The 21080-nt window shown below is 54.3% G+C and overlaps 1 protein-coding gene and 1 long non-coding RNA gene across 14 annotated transcripts in view; both read left to right on the top strand.

Annotated features, from left to right (window-relative positions):
- DOCK1 (dedicator of cytokinesis 1) overlaps positions 1 to 21080 on the top strand; it is a 493657-nt gene that overhangs the window by 137404 nt on the left and 335173 nt on the right. For all 13 annotated transcript variants that reach the window (XM_051833503.3, XM_008274844.5, XM_089313822.1 and 10 more), the window contains exon 23: positions 539 to 647. In XM_051833503.3, coding sequence (XP_051689463.3) covers positions 539 to 647 — 109 coding nt within the window. The remainder of the gene's footprint in view (positions 1 to 538; positions 648 to 21080) is intronic.
- LOC149121895 (uncharacterized) lies at positions 15347 to 19208 on the top strand. The gene is made up of 3 exons (XR_016221449.1): positions 15347 to 15479; positions 15963 to 16266; positions 16878 to 19208. It is a non-coding gene; the product is annotated as an uncharacterized LOC149121895 (long non-coding RNA).

Here is a 21080-nt window from a genome sequence, read left to right as displayed (position 1 = left end):
CGCTGCTGATCCAAAGCCAGGAGCCAGGTGCCTCTCCTGGTCTCCCATGAGGGTGCAGGGCCCAAGGACCTGGGCCATCCTCCACTGCACTCCCGGGCCACACAGAGAGCTGGACTGGAAGAGGAGAAACCGGGACAGAATCTGGCTCCCCGACCGGCACTAGAACCCGGTGTGCCGGCACCGCGGGCGGAAGATTAGCCTAGTGAGCCGCGGCACTGGCCCCACGTGTAGTTTTTTTATACTGTGTTTTCCATGAACTCTAAGACGCCCCATATTTTGTGTTGTTTAGATTTACAAAGTACGTTACGTTACACTGAAAATAGCAGTAGACGTTTCATTAAGATTCAGTTTCTTTCACCTGGCTGCTCTCTGCATGATGGGCTGCTCTGGGGTAATCTGCTTGCCCAGTCGCCTTCTTTGTGGTGGATTTTGAAGTTGTCTCACATTCTGAGCTGTCCCAGGCAGCTGCCTGTCGGTGCCCAGTCAGAGGCAGCGGTCTTCTGCACAGGTGCTCATGGTGTCTCGTGTTTCCTTGCAGACTCTATGAGAACAAGGGAGAGGCCGACTTCGTGGAGTCCCTGCTGCAGCTGTTCCGGTCCATCAACGACATGATGAGCAGCTTGTCGGACCAGACGGTCAGGGTGAAGGTGGGTGCTGGCTATGCCCAGGTCAACCAGAGATGAAGGTCAAGGTGAAGGACCTGGGGTGGATGTCAGGGTGGAGGTGGGTGCAGGCCACGCCCAGGTCAACCTGAGATGATCAGGGTGAAGGTGGGTGCAGGCCACACCCAGGTCAACCTGAGATGATCAGGGTGAAGGTGGGTGCTGGCCATGCCCAGGTCAACCTGGAGATGAAGGTCAAGGTGAAGGACCTGGGGTGGATGTCAGGGTGAAGGTGGGTGCAGGCCACGCCCAGGTCAACCTGAGATGATCAGGGTGAAGGTGGGTGCAGGCCACGCCCAGGTCAACCAGAGATGAAGGTCAAGGTGAAGGACCTGGGGTGGATGTCAGGGTGAAGGTGGGTGCGGGCCACACCCAGGTCAACCTGAGATGATCAGGGTGAAGGTGGGTGCAGGCCACGCTCAGCTCAACCTGGAGATGAAGGTCAAGGTGAAGGACCTGGGTGGACGTCAGGGTGGACGTGGGTGCTGGCCACACCCAGGTCAACCAGAGATGATCAGGGTGGAGGTGGGTGCGGGCCACGCCCAGGTCAACCTTGAGATGAAGGTCAAGGTGAAGGACCTGGGGTGGATGTCAGGGTGAAGGTGGGTGCGGGCCACACCCAGGTCAACCTGAGATGATCAGGGTGAAGGTGGGTGCAGGCCACGCTCAGCTCAACCTGGAGATGAAGGTCAAGGTGAAGGACCTGGGTGGACGTCAGGGTGGACGTGGGTGCTGGCCACACCCAGGTCAACCAGAGATGATCAGGGTGGAGGTGGGTGCTGGCCACGCCCAGGTCAACCTTGAGATGAAGGTCAAGGTGAAGGACCTGGGGTGGATGTCAGGGTGGAGGTGGGTGCAGGCCACACTCAGCTCAACCTGGAGATGAAGGTCAAGGTGAAGGACCTGGGGTGGATGTCAGGGTGGAGGTGGGTGCTGGCCACACCCAGGTCAACCTGAGATGATCAGGGTGGAGGTGGGTGCTGGCCACGCCCAGGTCAACCTTGAGATGAAGGTCAAGGTGAAGGACCTGGGGTGGATGTCAGGGTGGAGGTGGGTGCAGGCCACACTCAGCTCAACCTGGAGATGAAGGTCAAGGTGAAGGACCTGGGGTGGATGTCAGGGTGGAGGTGGGTGCTGGCCACACCCAGGTCAACCTGAGATGATCAGGGTGGAGGTGGGTGCTGGCCACGCCCAGGTCAACCTTGAGATGAAGGTCAAGGTGAAGGACCTGGGTGGACGTCAGGGTGGACGTGGGTGCTGGCCACACCCAGGTCAACCAGAGATGATCAGGGTGGAGGTGGGTGCGGGCCACGCCCAGGTCAACCTTGAGATGAAGGTCAAGGTGAAGGACCTGGGGTGGATGTCAGGGTGGAGGTGGGTGCAGGCCACACTCAGCTCAACCTGGAGATGAAGGTCAAGGTGAAGGACCTGGGGTGGATGTCAGGGTGGAGGTGGGTGCTGGCCACACCCAGGTCAACCTGAGATGATCAGGGTGGAGGCGGGTGCTGGCCACACCCAGGTCAACCTGAGATGATCAGGGTGGAGGTGGGTGCTGGCCACGCCCAGGTCAACCAGAGATGAACGTCAGGGTGGAGGTGGGTGCTGGCCACACCCAGGTCAATGTTGAGATGGTCAAGGTGAAGTTGGGTGCTGGCCATGCCCACGTCAACCTGAGATGAAGGTCAGGGTGGAGGTGGGTGCTGGCCACGCCCAGGTCAACCTGAGATGATCAGGGTGGAGGTGGGTGTGGCCACACCCAGGTCAACCAGAGATGAACATCAGGGTGGAGGTGGGTGCTGGCCACACCCAGGTCAATGTTGAGATGGTCAAGGTGAAGTTGGGTGCTGGCCATGCCCACGTCAACCTGAGATGAAGGTCAGGGTGGAGGTGGGTGCTGGCCACGCCCCGGTCCACCTTGATTGAAGGGTTCCACCGTGGGCAGGGGGATGTACACCTGCGATGCCTGACCTGCCGTGGAGGGCGAGACGGGTGGTGCCTCCTGCGGTGCCCTGGCAGTGCGTCCCTGTCCTTGAGCAGGTTCCTGCCTCTGCAGAACCGGGGTTCAGCCTCTGCCAGCTTGTTTCTGCCCGCTCGAGGCCTTACTCTGCCCTGTTGGCCTTTGGAGGAGACATGGCTTTGTCCAGGACGTGCAGTGGTGTGTGGGTGCCCAGGAGGCAGAGTGTAGGCAGGGCCCCTGGGGCATCCCGGGACCCCGGACCCCAGTTCTGGGGAAGTCAGGGGGCTGATTTATGACTGAAGCTGTCAGTTTGCAGGGCGTCCCTGCACTGATTCCTTCAGAGAATGAGAGTCTTTCGGATGATTAACCAACAGCTTGCACTTGGAAACTCGTTGTAGCTGACTCTGCCTTTTCTCTTTTAATTTCTTTACATCTATAATTTCAGAAGGCGTCCTTATGGCCCTTATTCTTAAAATTTGGGGTGGGACTTGCAAGCCTTGCCCGCCTGCTGCGCAGCAGAGACATACGTGTGCTGAGACACAGGTCACGGCTGCTGCCACCCGGAGATCAGGACACGGAGGCAGGACGCGGTCGCAGGTTCCCGGTCATCTCTGCGTGTTCTGGCTGTCTGCTTGAGCCACTGAATTCCTCAGCCTCCCTTACTGATCTTGGCATGGATTTGTGCTAAAAATTGATTTCTCTGTCGAGAAAGCTACTTGGTGCATGTGTTAAGGATTTTTTTATCCCCTATTATGGTGGCTCGATGTTGCCTATAGCTGCCTTTTTGTGTGATAGTTAAAATTTCCAATGTGTCGGCCGGTGCCGCGCTCACTAGGCTAATCCTCCGCCTGTGGCGCCAGCACCCCGGGTTCTAGTCCTGGTCGGGGCGCTGGATTCTGTCCTGGTTGCTCCTCTTCCAGGCCAGCTCTCTGCTGTGGCCCCGGAAGGCAGTGGAGGATGGCCCAAGTGCTTGGGCCCTGCACCCGCATGGGAGACCAGGAGGAAGCACCTGGCTCCTGGCTTCGGATTGGGGCAGCGCGCCGCCCGTAGCGGCCATTTGGGGGGGTGAACCAATGGAAGGAAGACCTTTCTCTCTGTCTCTCTCTCTCTCACTGTCTAACTCTGCCTGTCAAAAAAAAAAAAAAAAAATTTGCAATGTGTTTGGTACAATTACTACTGCATTTAGTGACATTTTAGAAAAACAGGTGTATGTACTGTAAAATAGATAAAGGTTAAGGGAGACTTTGACCCCAGAAGTAATTCTGAATTGCTAAATATATTCTTACGTGATGAAATGTAAGAGCCAAGAGCCAGCGGGCATGGCTTGTGTCTGCCTGCCTCCTGCGAGGGGCAGTTGTATACAGAGCAGACGTGGGGAAGCCCTTGCCACAGCCCACACACTGTTGTCCATGCGGTGATGTAAAGCTTATGTCCACAGGACGGGAATGTCGGGCTGCACTGACCCACTCACTCCTTGCCGACAGTTTGGTGTTGTATTATAATTCCCTGCACTGCTCACCTCCCCTCCTGTGAGAGCTCACGCCTGCTCACCTCCCCTCCTGTGACAGCTCATGCCTGCTCACCTCCTAACCTCAGGAATGCTCACCTCCCCTCCTGTGACAGCTCACACCCATCCTCACCTCCTGAACTGAGCACAGTGCTCACCTCCCCTCCTGTGACAGCTCACGTCCATCCTCACCTCCTGACTTGAGCACAGTGCTCACCTCCACTTTGTGGTTTGGAGTCAGTTCTGGGATTTTTCTCCCTGGGGAATGGAGGGCAGATGGACTTCGGTTAGTAATTACTGCAGCATTAGTGGTGCTCGTTTGATTTGGTGGCCAAACTCTCACCAGGGCTATTTAATCTGCTCCATCCGTCCCCCTGGCCTCTCCGACCCCACTTCAGGACGCTCCTCCCCTTACCCACAGGCAGACCTGGTTGCTTGGGGAATCCACCAGATGTGTGCATCCCGCGTTGGCGTTCTTCCCCTTCCCTCCCCTCCCCTCCCCTCCCCTCCCCAAAGTGCCAGTTGCCACAGTCCGCTGGCTCAGCTCTGCCCAGAGATGGTGTCCTGCCCCTTCCCGGTGTGGCCTGCGTCCCTCCAAGCAGCCTAGCCGGGAGGTCCCTTTGTCACCTCGCCTTCCCCATCTCTCCCGGGCAGTGGCGACATGAAGCCTGGTGTGGGCTTGGGCTCCGTCTCTCTGTCTGCAGGCGCTGCTGCTCCCTGCTCGCTCTCACTGTGCCCGCCTTTCCTCGTCTCCCAGCGTCTAGCCAGGGTCTCCCTAAGGCTCGCGTTCTCCAGCTGCTGGGAGAAAGCCGATGGATTCTGCTATCGCTTACTGTTCAGACATCTTCATCGTCAGCCCAGCTGGCGCTTCTACCCTTTGGCCTCTCAGAGCACAATTCCAGGGCCTTCCCCGGGACCACCAGACAGCCAGAGGCTTGGAAGCCCCTGAGCACGCATGCTCCAAGCCAGCGTGGGCTGTGCCTGCTGGAGTGGCAGGAGCTGAGTTTGATGGATCACTTGCTGCTCGCCGAGCTTTGTGTCTGGTCCTTACAGAGACCCCATTAAATAGGTTCATGCTGTCCTTGCTTCCCGGGGAAGCCCCTGCGTCAGGGAGGCGTGATTAACCTTCCCAAGACCACACATCCTGGCCGGGGCTGAGTGATGGTGGAGCCCGGCTGCGCCGCCCCAGAGCCACACTCAGCCGGCTCCTCTGGAGTGCGCGTGGCTCAGCCTCAGCTGTCCAGCGGTGTGGACCGCGGGCTCTGCCCCAGGTGCTTTGGGCTCCTACCTTATAACGCGCTCTGTCTACGTGGATGTCTCCTGTGTAAAGCAACGAAGAAACCTTTAATCTGCCCCAAGCATCGCGTGAGTCGAGGGGAGGCGTGGCACTGCTCCGGAGGGCTTCTTGGAGCAGGAAGCCGTGGTGATGACCGTGCCGTGTTGGCAGTGCGTGGTCCTGCTTCTTGACCACGCGTGGGTTGAGACACTAAATAGGGGTGTTTGGGCCTCTGTGATCGGAGTCATCACCGACGTGGATATTTATACTCACTTCTTTCCCTCTGGCCCCATGCATGACCTAGACGTTGTCTGTTGTACCAGCTTGGAGAATTCTAGAATTTTCTGGAGAAGGAAACTTTAACCATGATCCACAGTAAGAAATGGACTCTGACTTGGGGTATATGTATGTGTATGCGTTTGCGTATGTCTCTGGGTACACATTTATATATTGTGCATATGCAGGTGAAAAGTGATTCTTGAAAAATTTATATCTTTATTCTATGTGAAGCATTCTCTCATTTTCTCATCTATTCCAGTCTCCTCTAGACTACTATAGATTTCACCAACAAAAATTGCTGCTTGGGGCTGGCAGCTGTGGCTTACCAGGTAAAGCCACTGCCCACAGTGCCAGCATGTCATGTGGGTTCTGATTTGAGTCCTGGCTGCTCCACTTCTGATCCAGCTCCCTGCTAATGTGCCTGGGAAAGCAGTGGAAGATGGCCTATGGGCTTGGGTCCTGAACCCACATGGGAGACCTGGAAGAAGCTTCTAGTTACTGGCTTCAGCCTGGCCCAGCCCTGGCCATTGCAACCATCTGGAGAGTGAACTAGCAGATGGGAGATGTCTCTGTCTGTGTCTGTGTCTTTGTAACTCTGCATTTCAGATAGATAAATAAATTTTAAAGTCTTTTTTTCTAAGATTTATTTTATTTATTTGAAAGGCAGAGTTAGAGAGAGAGAAGGAAAGACAGTGAGATCTTCCGTCTGCTGCTTTACTTCCCAGATGGCTGCGATGGCCAGGGCTGGGCCAGACCGAAACCGGGAGCCAGGAGCTTCTTCAAGGTCTCCCATGTGGGTACAGGGCCCAAGTACTTGGACCATCTTCTGCTGCTTTTCCTGGAGCATTAGCAGGGAGCTGGATTGGAAATGAAGTAGCCAGGGTTCAAATGGTACCCATATGGGATGCCGGCATCCCCGGTGGTGGCTTTACCCGCTATGCCACAATGCTGGTCTGATAAATAAATCTTTAAAAAACTTGCTCCTGGACAAGCACTGAATTTATTTCCTGCCCACATTTGAAATCCTCTGCTTTGCATTCTCCAGGGCCCTCCCCTGTCTCTTCTGGGCAGTTTATTATGAAAAGACTGTCACTGCTTCTCTGTGTTCCTTCCGTTGTCTTGTAGAGCCCCAGGCCTCTGGCACCCAGCAACTTTTCCTGCCGGCGTGTGGCTTAGACTGGGGTGAAGATTAATTGAATTTGAGGCCCCTGCCTTGGAGGCAAGCTGAGCTTGGCACACAGATGCATGAGGGTTTGTCTGCCTTCCGGGGACTGCCCCTGGGGAGCAGGCTTCCCATCCTCACCCTCTCCCGGTGCCATTTCCGTCTGGCTGTCTTAGAAGGGAGCCGTGTCGGGAATAAGCTGCTCTGTAATCGCAGTAAATACAGTTGATGGGTGAGTTTTGCCCTCCAAGAGGTACAATTTTAATTTCCTTAAAAGCAATATCCTGACTTGGAATAGACTGCATTTACTTGCCTTATACCTTCGCCCAGATTCTAACATATGAGAAGAATTTCTGCCATTTGTCTATTTATTCCTAAGCTAGGAAAAGTGGTCTGCACTGTTTCTCACACGTGGAGAGTTTTCTGTCCTCTCCAAAGACCTTCTGGGAGTCTGAGGGGGTGACGCATCAGAGAATCAGACGTGACAGGGCGTCGTGGTGGGCGAGGAACTTGGCTTGTCTCTGTGGCTTTGGGCCGGCCCAGCGGACTCCCTGTGGTAACAGCAGCTTCCTGTGCTGTGTCCAGGGCCCTGGCACTGGCCCCTGTGCTGTGTCCAGGGTGCCTTGATGGTGTCTTCACATCATCTTCTCAGCTGCGTTCAGCAAAGAGGCACTTGTTATGTCTTGTGCCTCAGTTTGAAATGTAATACGTGATTGTGTTAGAAAAGTAGAAAATACCAACAAGTTTAATAAGAAAAATAATAATTGGGCCAGTGCCACGGCTCACTAGACTAATCCTCTGCCTGCGGTGCCGGCACCCCGGGTTCTAGTCCCGGTTGGGGCACCAGATTCTGTCCCGGTTGCCCCTCTTCCAGGCCAGCCCTCTGCTGTGGCCCGGGAAGGCAGTGGAGGATGCCCAAGTGCTTGGGCCCTGTACCCACATGGGAGACCAGGAGGAAGCACCTGGCTCCTGGCTTCGGATCAGCACAGTGTGCTGGCCGTAGCGGCCATTTGGGGGGCGAACCAATGGATGGAAAACCTTTCTCTCTGTCTCACTGTCTCTTTCACTGTCTAACTCTGCCTGTCAAAAAAAAAAAAAAAAAAGAATCATTGATCACTCCACCTCTGAAACGATGCTCACAGCATTTTGATTTTATATATTCTATGCATTTTTCTCATTTAATGTCATCTTACGTATATTCATACACTTGTGTGTACACATGTGGTCATCCCTGGTTATCTGGTAGGGATTGGTTCCAAGCCTGCTTGCAGATTCCAAAATGTGTACATGCTCAAATCTCCTAAATAAAATGGCTTGGAGTTTGCATCGAGCCCTGCACATCCTCCCAAGTGTTTTAAATCATGTCTAGATGACTTACGATGCCCAATGTGACGTAAATGCTGCGTAAGTAGTTGTTAGACTATAATGTTCCGGAATAATGTCAAGAAGGGTTTGTGTGTGCTCAGTACAGGGACAGTCTTTGAACACACGTGCTTTTGATACATGGCTGGTTAAATCTGCAGATACAGTAACAGGAACACGGAGGCCTGCGTACAGGTGCAGCACGTGTGATAGATTTTCCTGTGTGGACACACACACACTTTGACAACTTCCCGTTTTGTCTATATTTATCAATATGTTTTTTAAAAGATTTATTTATTTATTTGAAAGGCAGAATTAGAGAGAGGAAGAGACTAAGGGGAGAGAGAGAGACATCTTCCATCTGTTGGTTCACTTCCCAGTTGGCTGCGGTGGCCACCCCTGGGCCAGGCTGAAGCCAGGAGCTTCATCTGGGTCTCCCACATGGGTGGCAGGGGCCCAGACCTTTGGAACATCTTCCACTGCTTTTCCCTGGCCATTAGCAGGGAACTGGATCAGAAGTGGAGCAGTTGGGACACGAACGGGCGCTTATTTGGGATGCTGGCGTCGTAGCCATCAGCTTTACCCATTGCCCCACAGGAGCAGCCCCGCTGATGGTTTCCAGGGTTGCCTGGGACCTCTTGGCTCTGCTGTACCGTATTCATGCAGTCTTGCATGTGAGAGCGCTCAGGTGGTCGTCATTCCCACAGCACTGCTTTAACGGCTCTGCTTGGCTGACCCTCAAAGACCGCGTTCCATCCGATTTCCCAGTGGTGTCATGATCTGGGCTCACTGCCCCTCCCCACCAGGGATGAGCCTGCACCTGCGCCTGGGCGGCTGGCATTCAGTGCCACTGTCTGGCCTTGGTTTTCCACTAGTGCCCTGGCTCTGTGGCTCTACTTCATTCTGCACCCCGAGGGGTCGGAGTTCAGCGGCCATGGTCTATCCTGGGGTCCATTTCCCCCCTCTCAGGAGCCTCCCGGGGGTGCAGCCTTTGCTTCTCTAGGCTTGGGGTTGTTGCCGTAATAGGTAATGAGAACGGAGCTCTGGGCCTGGGGCACAGCAGGCCATGAGATACCAGAACCATCATGGACAGCAGGCAGCATAAAGAAACGGGGGCGTTAGGAACCAGATAGTGTGACACGAGCAAAAGCAGTGCAACATCCCTGCTTTGTGTATTCTGAGTGGGGGACGGGTCTGACTGTCAGCAGAGATGCCATGGACACGAGGCAGAGCTGTAGCTGCATGGACAGGGAAGTGATGGTTTGCCTGGGGACCGTCCAGGTCAAGTTCCCCACATGGGGACAGACTGCTGCCCCAGCCAGCCGGCGGCTCAGGCGAAGCCGGCCGTGACAGGAACAGCTCCACTTGGTTGAGAATCAGCAACAGGCCAGACCTTTGGAGACTGCTGGAGAGGGAGCTCCCAGGGTCCAGCAGGGACTGGGACCAGCCAAGCTCGTTAGTCCCATCAGTCTCCTGGGACCCTGTACAAAACACCGTGGATGGGGCAGCTTCAGACAGCGGGGTCACCTCTCCTCTTATCCCTGGGGATCACAGGTACAGTGGGGTCGCCTCTCCTCTTAGCCCTGGGGATCACAGGTACAGTGGGGTCGCCTTCCCTCTTAGCCCTGGGGATCACAGGTACAGTGGGGTCGCCTTGCCTCTTAGCCCTGGGGATCACAGGTACAGTGGGGTCGCCTTGCCTCTTAGCCCTGGGGATCACAGGTCGGCAGCCGGGGTGTCAGCGGGGCTGTTCCCTCTGGCTGCTCTGAGGAAGCTGTCTCCCCCTTTCCAGCCCCGCCCCCGTTTCTGGTGGTTGCTGGCAGACTCTGGCATTCCGTGACTCGCCGACACGACATCCCGGGCTGGGGCTCCACCCTCACCTGCCTGTGTTGTTCTCTCTCTTCTGCCCAGGACTCTAGTCATGTGTGATTTCATGTTAATTTGGTCATGTCTGAGAATGATTCTGTTTCTAAACAGGGTCACAGTCACCCAGTACCGGGGTTAGGACTTGAACGTACCCTTTTGGGGGACACAGGCAATCCAGAGACGTCACTGAGGGCATCAGTGTAGATGCCAGTGACACTCAGGCCCCTGGTGGAGGAAGGGCTGCAGAGGAAGTGGGTCCTGGGCCAGGTGCCCACTGTCATCTTGACACACACAGAGCTTGTGACAGGACCCTCTCAGACCTCACGCACACGCAGATCCCCTGGCGGCTTGTTAACCTGCAGGTTCCAAGTCCAAGTCTGGGGCCCCAGGCTGTTTCCTTTCTGTCGGCTCCAGGGGACGCTGCTGCTCCTGCTGCCGGGGCACCCCGAGCTGGACGGGGTCAGGTCTCCCAGCACGGAGGGCCCTGTAAGCACCAGCACAGGAGGGCGTGCGGTCTGAGCTGGGGCAGCTGCTGCCTTCAGGGCTTCCTCCCCGCATCCCCTCCAGGCAGATCCTGAGACCTTTGCAAGGGAAGTCATGGCTTGTGTTGAACAAGAATTAGCTGCAGAGGAAAAGTAGGTGAAGAAAATGTCCCGCGTCCCGGGTTGCGACGTAGCAGGTTAAGCCGCTGCCTGCAACACCAGCATCTTTATGGGCAATCTGTGGTTCAAGTCCCAGCTGCTCTGTTTCCAATCCGGCTCTTTGCTAACGTGCCTGAGAAAGCAGCAGAAGACGGCCCAAGAACTTGGGCCCTTGCCGTCCACGTGGGAGGCCCAGATGGATTTCCAGGCTCCCGGCATCAGCCTGGCCCAGCAGCACGGGCTGTTGTGGCCATCTGGGGAGTGCACCAGTGGATGGAAGGTCTCTTTTTCTGTCTTCCCCTCTCTGTAACTCTCCCTTTCAAATAAATTCATAATAATAAAAAAAGATCCTGTGTCCTGTCCTCAGGAGGCCTGCTGTTCCAAGCTGTGTTTTAGGACGACAGCCTCGTTTTATTTTGTCTCTTGCCCGTGTCTTACTGCACCGCTTGTCTGGTGTCTGCCTCGTGGGTGCTGTGGCCTGGTTGGTTGGTTGTGTCTGCAGATCTGGAGCTGGTCTCCAGCTGATGACTGGTTCCAGAATAGAGCAGAGGACGAATCCTGAGCCCAGACTGCCCCATGGCCTGGGGAGCAGTGCTCGGCTGCTCTGGTCCTGACGGGTCGCGGAGCACGCAGAAATCCTAATCCCTTCTGTTTGTGCGACTGCGCCATCATCAGAGCCTTTTGGACCCGCTCAGCTCCTCCAGCGTGGTGTCAGAAATAACCATGAGAAGGCGTCCTGCAGAGATGGGCAGGGACGTAATCAAGTGAAGGCCGTGTTTCAGTAGCCGAGTCCCTGATGGACTTGTGTCCTGCATCCCCCCGTCTGGGGTCTTAAATGCAGCTGTCCTTGGAGCCCTTCAGAGAGACTTATGGTTAGTGTAGACAGGTCTACACAGGGTGAAGATACCAGGACACCAAACCTCATGTGCACCCCAGTTATGGACCAGGGCTTACAGTGCATTTGCTGTGGGTGGTTTCTAAATTCTTTGCATATTTTAAGTTTCTGTGACATTGAGGGTGTTTTTGTTGCAAATTGAATGAACCTCAAAGCAGATGTACGCTGGTGTCCCGTGTTTAGCGATGGCTCAGTGTTGCTAAGATCCAGTTCTTCCCGAATTGATGGGTTCTGTCACTGCATTCCCAGTGAAATCTCAGCCAGTCATTTTGTTCTGTTGATTGACACATTGACTCTGTACGTAGAGAGGAGACCCAGAGAGGCCTGCACAACATTGCAGAACGAAGTTGGGAGACTTCAGGTCTTGCTGTGAGCCTGCAGCCGCCTAAGTTGGGAATCCAGCTGATGTTTGCTTCAGAAAGGAGGGAAGTGGCTGACGGATGTGGCTGGAGCCCAGGGAGTCAGACATGAGTGTCTCGGGGTTGCATGGTGGTGGTCAGTGTCTACACCTGAGGGAGACAGTCGCCAGGGGCAGCTCGTGTCTTTCTTACTATTGCCAGTCCTTGAGGACACGAGAGTGACTGCCTCTCTCTTCACGGCCACGCCAGTCTTCTGGAAGACCCCTCCCCAAGCTTCCCCTGAGGAAAGAAAGGGCCATCGCTGAAAGGAAACACGGTGAGGCTGGAGTTCAGGGAATGCAGAGAGCGGACAGCACAGCTGGGAGACCTGGCGGGGGCGCTGGCCATCGCTTGTCCCTGCAGCCAGCCGATGCAAGCCTGGGGCGTAGCTGCCAATGCAAGCCTGGGACGAAGCAGCCGATGCAAGCCTGGGGTGTAGCGAAGTGGGTTCTGCCGCTCTTTGACCTGTCTGCTGGCTGATGGAAAACGTAGTTAGCGCTTTCACTTGGGATTTGTGTTCGGCCCGCGTGCGGAGTCGCCGGGCTGACACCTGAGAGAGGACCCGGCCTTAAATATTATGCCCAGGAAGAATTTGAGAAATGTGTCGTCTGGTGCTGTGGCATTGGCAGGTGTGAAGTGGGAATATTTCGTATGTGAGCTGAAACAGCCCTCAGCTCTGTGATAGTTCAACTGAATACCTACAAAATTTCATTAAAACTATTTTGCAGAACATTATGAGGGAAGAAATTACTTTTGTGTAGGTACTGATGAAATCACAGAATTTATGTGAAGTTGGATTTCTTTGGCTCCCAAGTAGTTGATACTGGGGACAAGGGCAGCGGGCAGTTGGGAAGTCATATCCTGAGTGACAGGGGTTGTGGGTGGGAGGATCAGACCCCAATTTCCTGTTCTCCAGCCCATTGCTTTTTCCATGACATCATCCGAATCAGATTTTAAATTTGTACATTACACTGGCTTTATTTAGAATCCTTTGCCAGGCAGCATAGCTTTGATGAGAGTATGAGCAGTATTATTCTCCATGAACTGTGAATGTGACACTTTTATAATTCAAGTAGAATTATTTTTCCCTTGGGAAATCCCATACATTCAGTACGGTACATTGAATTAGGAGGTAGTAAAGAAAAAAAAAAAAGGCCATAAAGGTGTATCTTATTAAACAAAGCAGATTTGCTTCCTGACTGTGTAACCTTTAAATACAGTGATTCATTGTCAGAGGCGCTGATTTTTTTTAATAGCATAAATTGTCTTCTGTCTGGTCAGATGATTAAGGAAGAGCAGCCGTGCTCATCCTCTGATTAGGTGCAGCGTAGTAAGAGTGTTAAATGGTTTTGGAAAGGGGCATTTTCATAGGATGCTAGGAAGTACCCGTTTTGACGTTTGCTTTTTCATGAAGGGTAAAAGCGGAGTTGCTCTGTCTGAGACATTAGGGGACCACGGGCACCTGCATTGCATTTCTTTTAAATGATGCATTTTATTTTAAGGTGGAGAGAAATGCCACTGCACTTGAGGTTTGCAGACCCGGCACCCTCTGACGGCTCGTGGCTGGTGGACATTTTGGGCATGCAGACCCAGCCCTGTCCTCCGCAGAGCTGTTCTGACTGCCCTGGGCTGCCTCCCCAGCGTCTTTCTCCAGGGCCGTGGGGCGGACACAGGACCCCGGGTTCTGCTGTCCGAGAGTGGCTGCAGGTTGTCTGATTCCCAGGCCTTCCCTTGGGGCTTACCTAGTTTGTGGGTGTCCATTGCTCACCTCACTGCACCCACAGGAGTCACAGGGAAGCAGGAGGCTGTGGGTGGCAGCAAGCGTGGGTGTGCGCTGGGCCCTTTTATGCTCTTTGTTGTTACAGCTTTGTCTATCACAGTCTTACACAGTGAAGACTGCAGGAGGCCTATGTTTAGGTGAAATTTCCATTTCTTCATTTTGATTGCTTCTCAAAGACAGAAACACTGAACTGTAAAGCACTGTGAAACAACACAGGCAGATCCTCCTCTCGGATTACTGCTCGAGCTGGTCTCATCGCTTATGGTCCTTTATGATCATTTTCTTTTTAAGAAAAAATGACTTATTTGAGATGAAGAGGTGAGGGGGAAGAAAAGGGAAGGGAGGGGGGGCGGAAGAAAGATCTCCTGGTTCCCCCCCAGCTGGGGCTGTGCCAGGACAGGGCCAGGAGCTGGGAGCGCATTCACACTCCCATGTGGATGTCAGGTGTCCAGATACGTGAGTTCTCCCTTGCCCTCCAGCATGTGTGTCCACAGCAGCTGCGGCAGCAGGGACTTGAACCAGGTACTCTGGAAGGGGTCTTACCCACTGCACCAAACGCTCACTGCCCCACGTGTGTTCTTGAGCCCATGGTACACACGTGGCCAGCATTGTTCTCTGCCCTGCCCCTCCTCAGCGTGTGTCAGCCCCCTGCCGTGTGGGTAGCTACCTTCTTGTAGACACAGAGACCTAGTCCACATCTTGCTGGTAACACAACTACCTGACTGTAGGCAACACCAAAACCCTCAACCCAAACCTTGGGCAAATGATAGACTTAAAGAAAGGCAGGACCGGAGAGCAGGTGTGGGGAGCAATCCGGACTAGACTAAGTTACTGGAATTAAGACTTATTCTATGCATCTGCTCTCCCACAATATGGCGCTGGGAGAGGAGAAAACAGCTTCTACCCAGCTGCCTCCAGTTCAACCAATAAACAGCAGGACCTGCTCCTGATTGGAGGAGAGCAGCGTACTCGGCGTGTGGGCAGCCGAGTCGGGATTGGCAGAGAAGGACTATAAAGGAGGAGAGAGACGGCATGCACCGGGAACATCTATGGGGAACATCTAAGGGAACCCGTGCAGCCCCCGAGAGAACCGGCCGGCGGTGTGCCGCTCCCCTGCGGAAGTGGGGAATGCGGCCAGGGGGAACTGCCCTTCCACGGAGGTGGAAGGGATAGTAGCCAACCCGGGAAGAACCAGCAGCAAACCCGGGGAAGGCCGAGCAGACGAAAGAACAGCGCAGGGTTCAGTGTTGCTCCTCCACGAAGAGGGGGAGCGACAAGCAGGGTTTGTGATGGGAAGCTCGGCAGGAAGCTGGGGGGTCAGGGTCTCAGGCAGGCTGCGCTGACGGTGTGGCGAGGGTCCCCAGGAGTGCAGGTGGCGCGGCTGCTGCGCCTGCGGCACTGGGCTCTTGCGGGTCCTTTTCTTTCCCTCCTCTTGCTCCCCAGGGAGCTGCCACTTGAGTCGGCTCCATCTCCACCGCGGCCCTCCCCTGGCCTGGCCCTTACCTCATCTTTGTCCACTGTTGATGGACGGCCTTTTTCATCTTACCACGGCGTACGCCCTCTTTCTTGCTCGCTGGTGGCATTTCCACGTGGGACTTTGCACACAGGACTTCTGCAAGGCCTCGCCTGTGGTTTCACTGCACTCTGCAGCCCTCAGTGGACACGGGCAGGTGCTGGGGGCCTGGGTGTCCACGGTGAGTAGGGGCTGCTGGCCCCATGGGAATGGCTGTGAAGATGATTCCATAGGCTGACCTACATGTCTGTGCACCCCAGTGCTCACCTCCTGTGCTCACCGCTTGTTAAGTTCTTAGTGACAAAGCAACGTGAAGTGCTTGTCTGGGTCAGCTTACGACCTTGAGCTTGAAGGGGTCACTATTTGTAAGGCTGAGCATTTACTATGGGTGTACTTTTAAAAACTTATGTTTTCTTTTTCTTTTATTTATTTTTTTAAAGACTTGGTTATTTGTTTGAAAGTTAGAGTTATAGCAAGAGAGGGAGAGACAGCTAGAGAGAGAGACAGACACCCTCCATCTGCTGGTTCACTCCCCAAATGGCTGCAATGGCCAGGGCCGAGCAGGTCCGAAGCCAGGAGCCAGGACCCAGGAGCTTCATGTGGGTCTCCCACATGGGAACAGGAGCCCAAGCACTTGTGCCATCCTCTGCTGTCTTCCTAACAGATTAACAGGGAGCTGGATTGGACCTGGGGCAGCCGGGACTTGAACTGGCACCCGTATGGGATGCTGGTGCCGCAGACGGCTGCTTCACCCACTGCCCCACAGCACAAGCCTAAGAGTGTCCTTTTAGCATGTACGCGGAGATGATGTGGATTGGATCGCTTGATGTCATGGTGTGGTACGTGCTCATCTGGTGCCAGCTGTGGCCTCTTGCTGGCTAGAGGGGACAGAGGATTTACGGTGAACACTGGAGCTGGTGTGTGCGCAGGAGGAGACCCCAGCTACTGACTCCCAGCGTCGAGAGCAGGTGAAGTGGCGCGTCCGGGCAGCGCCGGGTATTCGGTGGAGACTGCCTTTCGTGCGTTTGCTGGTGGAACTCCGCTGTGTCGCTCCCCCTCTTCGTGGAGGAACGACACAGGACCCTGCGCTGTTCTTTCGTCTGCTCGGCCCTCCCCGGGTTTGCTGCTGGTTCTTCCCGGGTTGGCTACTGACCCTTCCACCTCCGTGGAAGGGCGGTTCCCCCTGCCACTTTCCCCACTTCCGCGGGGGAGCGGCACACCGCCGGCCGGCTCTCTCGGGGGCTGCACAGGTGTTCCTTCAGATAGATGTTCCTGGTGCATGTTGTCTCTCTCCTCCTTTATAGTCCTCTTCCACCAATCCCAACTCTGCTACCCACACGCCGAGTACGCTGCTCTCCTCCAATCAGGAGCAGGTCCTGCTGTTTATTGGTTGAACTGGAGGCAGCTGTGTAGAAGCTGTTTCTCCCTTCTCAGCGCCATATTGTGGGAGAGCAGATGCATAGAATAAGTCTTAATTCCAGTAACTCAGTCTAGTCCGAGTTGCTCCCAGTTGCTCCCCACACACTGCCCTTCCTTCCTCTCTGGGGTCTCAGCCCTCCATCCCCCTTACTCTCCGCAGCTCTGGTTCCCTCACATGCGAGCCGTCTACTCCTCCGCATCTCCTGCTTCCGTCTGGAAAGTGAGGGACGCCGTTTAAACTCTGCTCCAAGGTCCCTCTGAATTTACCCTCAGCGATCTTCCTAGAAATGAAATGGTCACCGCTTTACTTAATGAATATCAAAGAACACCTGGCAAAGGCTGGAAGGACAAAAGCCATCGTTCGCTTGCATTTGGAAGTAATTTCTTTTAAGTGTGCGTAGAGACAGATTTTTTTTCAATCCATGAGTGCGTGATGCCGCAGTCGGTCTGTAGAAGGGCTGTGCCTTTGGGTTTTAAACTCCTCAGGGCTCCCAGCATTAGCACGCCAGTCGTGTGATACTTGAAGTCTTTTCCCTGGCTCATATTGGTGACCCTCTGTGGAATGGAGTCAAGTCTCTTGCACACCTCACTTTGTTCGAGATAATTAACGTCATGGTGTGCTGCCACTCACCTCTGCAGCCAGCAAGGGGAGGGCGTGCCAGGAACATCACCACATAAGCGGGATTCGGCCATCGTGGTGCTTCTGCTTCCAGGAGATGTGGTCGTGGCCCCTTCCAGGAGAGACCAGGCCTTCTTACCTTTAGCTCCCAACGAGGAGCTCAGAGCTGGTAGATTCCAGTTCCCCCTGCAGCTCAGAAACTCTTTTTTGGTTTTGTTTTTAAAGATTTATTTATTTGAAAATCAGCGTTACAGAGAGAAGGAGAAGCAGAGCGGGGGGCGGGGGGGTAGAGAGAGATCTTCCTTTCTCTGGTTCACTCCCCAAATGGCTACAACAGCAGGAGCTGGGCTGATCCAAAGCCAGGAGCTTCCTCCAGGTCTTCCAAGCAGGTGCAGGAGCCCAAGGACTTGGGCCATCTTCTACTGCTTTCCCAGGCCATGGCAGGGAGCTGGATGTGAAGTGGGGCAGCCAGGACTCGAACCGGCGCCCATATGGGATGCCAGCACTGAGGGCAGCAACTTTACCCGCTACACCGCAGTGCTGGTCCCTCAGAAACTCTTGAGTTCTTTCCAGTTGCTTGCTAAACTGTGTTGTTCGATTCCTTTGAAATCTTGAGAGTGATAGCACCTTGTCTGGGAAATGGATCAGACTCTTCCCTGATCTTCCTGCCACACCCACCCAGTCACACCCTGCAGGGCCTGATTGATAGTTGCCATTGCATTGTAATTATGAGTTGATGTCCACTCCGCCTCAGGGGCTCTCTGCTGCTGCTCCGTGGTGTGGGCTACAGGAAATGTTACAGCATCCGGAGCTGGTGGCACCCCCGGCTCCTGCCGTCTCTCCTTGCTGTACGTGCTTTCTGGGAAAGGAGGGGGTCCCTAAATGTGTCCCCCAATTCTGTATCACAGTTTACAGTGGCTGCATCAACCTCTCTTGGATGCTGGGCTGCTCTAAGTCAGTTTTATTCATTGTATGTTTGCATTTGGACTCTGCTATTCCATAATTTACTATTTTTAAAGTGACAGCTCTGGTCTTGTGTGTGTCGTGAGCGAGGGCAGAGTTAGGCAGCCTGCGACTTGCCTCGCTGCCTCCCATCCTCCCGGCGCCTGCTCATTGACTGCTAACCTCCTCGGAGTCGGGCGTGATCTCGCTCTCGACCCCCGTCACCCTTCAGGGCAGTTAAGTGAGGCTTTGCTTCCACTATGAATTAAATATGTCCTCGCTATTAGAAGTATTCCTGAACCCTTAGCTATTGTCTGGCTAAACAAATGCTATTTTCAGAGAACTGAAAAGCCATCCATCTGCGTGCCCTCTCTTGACGAGAAGCCACGGTTCTATCCGGCAGGCACCTGTCGGCTGATTCGTGGCTCCTCAGAGGCAGTGGCCAGTGGCCCTGTGAGTGTCAGCACGTGGACGGTTCTCACTGATCCACGGACTCTGTGTGGGCTTCAGCGACGTCTCTGCACAAGACCGTGTTGTTATTAAGCCTCAAAGCAGGTGGGCTGGTGATTGCCTTTTGCCTCTTCCTCCTCAGCAGATCCAAGCTCCGGGGAGCACTGTCCCTGGTGTACCATGTCCCTGGCTTGCCATGGGAGCCAGCGCTTGACTCACAAATGAACAAACGAGCTGGAAGTCGGAGAGTCACTCTGAAAATGCACCTGCCTAGCATCCAAGGAAATGGCAAACGCCTAGGCTGTCCCTCTCCAGGGCGCCTCCAGAGTGGCCGAGCGGTGCCTCCTGGCCACGGTGTCGGCCTCAAGTCAGCACCTGGCTGGGGTCCCAGCTCTCCTTGCCCTCTTAGTGTTTGCTCCTGACCTGGCTGCCTTGAATGGAGAAACCCCTTCTCTGTGAACTCATGCCTGAACCTCAGAGTCAGGCGGTGTGCTTCCTGTAGATAGATAATAAGATGGAGTGCTGGAGTAATTTGAATTCTTTATAGCAGATGTGATTATAAATGATTTCCCTATTTACTCATAAACGACTAAATGGAAGATGATTAGTGAGTTTTGTCTTCTGTTTTTTCCTAAGGTGATTTCTTAATCTTCCAGGCAAATTCCTGTGATACAGAAGAGAAAAAGAAAAACCCATTAAAAGTTACTTATATCTTTGAGAAGCTGTTTAAAGCCTTTGAGCTGGGTAATCTCTCCGTCCCTTCAGTATGTTAAGGCACAGGAGTGAAAACACACGGCAGACAATTCTGCTGGTTGTTAACCAAGATCTGCATCGCCAGGCGTGGTCCTGGCCAACTTCCTGTGCTGCCGACCCTGGTTGTGAGTGTAACAGGGCTTTCTCTGATTTAAAAATGCCTGCCATGTTCCATTTTTTGCTGTATTGCCACTGAAAAATGAATCTACATGGATCTAAATCCTCCTACCTCCCGTTGTTTAACACCATCCTGTGATGTGGCGATTGAAGAGGGCTGTTTTCCACCTTCAGTCGTAAACCCATCGCCCTGTGATTTCCTGCCCATAATTGGTGGTGTCTCAGGAGTTGCAGTTAATTAATCCTTCGTTGGCGAGGGATTGGTACCCATTGCCATCAGAGCATTTTTAGTCACTCGTGTATGCATTCTCCACTGGGCTTGGGTTCGAGAGGCCTCTAGTTCCACGCTGTGTTTTCCTCTGACCTCACTTCTGTTAGGCAGAGACCCTCTGTGTCCAGCAGGCAGAGAACAGGAGTGTGACCTCAGCATGCAGGCCCTTTCCTTACCCCCTGGGCAGCAGTGGGGGCTGGGCTGGCCTCCAAGGAGAAACGTCAATGCCGGCAGTGCCTCTGTGGGTGCAGGGGTCTGTCCAGCTGGGTGGCGGCGGTGGGGAGGGGTCTGCCTGCCTGGGGTGGGAGGCTGAGATGCCACTCGTTGTCCTCGGCATCGTCCTGTGTCATTGAGTTATTCCAGCTCAGGACCAGGGCACTGCATGAAGTTCATAGAAAACAGACTTAGTAGTTTGTTTTGGGGGCTGTGGTGTGGAATAGAGGGTAAAGCCACTGCCTGCGGCCCCGGCATCCCACGTGAGTGTCAGTTTGTGTCCTGGCTACTCTGCTTGCGATCCAGCTCTCTGCTGTGGCCTGGGAAAGCAGTGGAGGACAGCCCGCGTGCTTGGGCCCCTGCACCCACAAGGGAGACCAGGAGGAAGCTCCTGGCTCCTGGCTTCCACCTGGCCCAGCTCTGGTTGTTGCGGCCATCTGGGGAGTGAACCAGCAGATGGAAGATCTCTCTCTGCTATGGAACACTGAGTTTCAAAATAAATGGACAAATCTTTTTTTGTTAAAAAGAAGTTTATCTTGGCGCCCCCAGATTTTAGAAGCCAGGCATCGTAGTCTTCTTCCTACACAGGGATTTCAGGAGTTTTTGGCACCTGCAGAAACTCTGATTCCACTTTGTGCGAAGCTTCCACGATTCCTCAGGCGAGCCTGCCGCGCATTCCTGATGAGTTTCTGTGAGAGTTTTGTGTTCAGGGCCTTGAGCTCAGTGTTGCAGTCTGTTCTCTGCACGGTGTGTCCTACTGAGGCCTCGTCTCCCCATGCCCACCTGTTGCCCGCACCAGGGGCACACAAGCCAAGCACAGGTGAGGAAGAGGATGGGGGACGAGGGGTGCTGTGTGTTGAAAGGTGCCTGATGGGAGTCCTCACCACCCGAGGCCTCGGAGTGGTGGAGGGAGACGTTACTGGACCTGGCGCACCTGCTCAGGGCTCGGAGGTCACCTTGGCCTGGGGTCGGTGCACCAGAATTCCTTGGCCCTTTTA

This window comes from Oryctolagus cuniculus, chromosome 15 (genome assembly GCF_051225735.1).
Source record: "Oryctolagus cuniculus isolate XC-2025 breed Fujian yellow rabbit chromosome 15, ASM5122573v1, whole genome shotgun sequence".
NCBI classification, from domain to species: Eukaryota; Metazoa; Chordata; class Mammalia; order Lagomorpha; family Leporidae; genus Oryctolagus; species Oryctolagus cuniculus.
The sequence above is the reverse complement of the archived record's forward strand: the minus strand, read 5'-3'. Positions and strand labels throughout refer to the sequence as shown.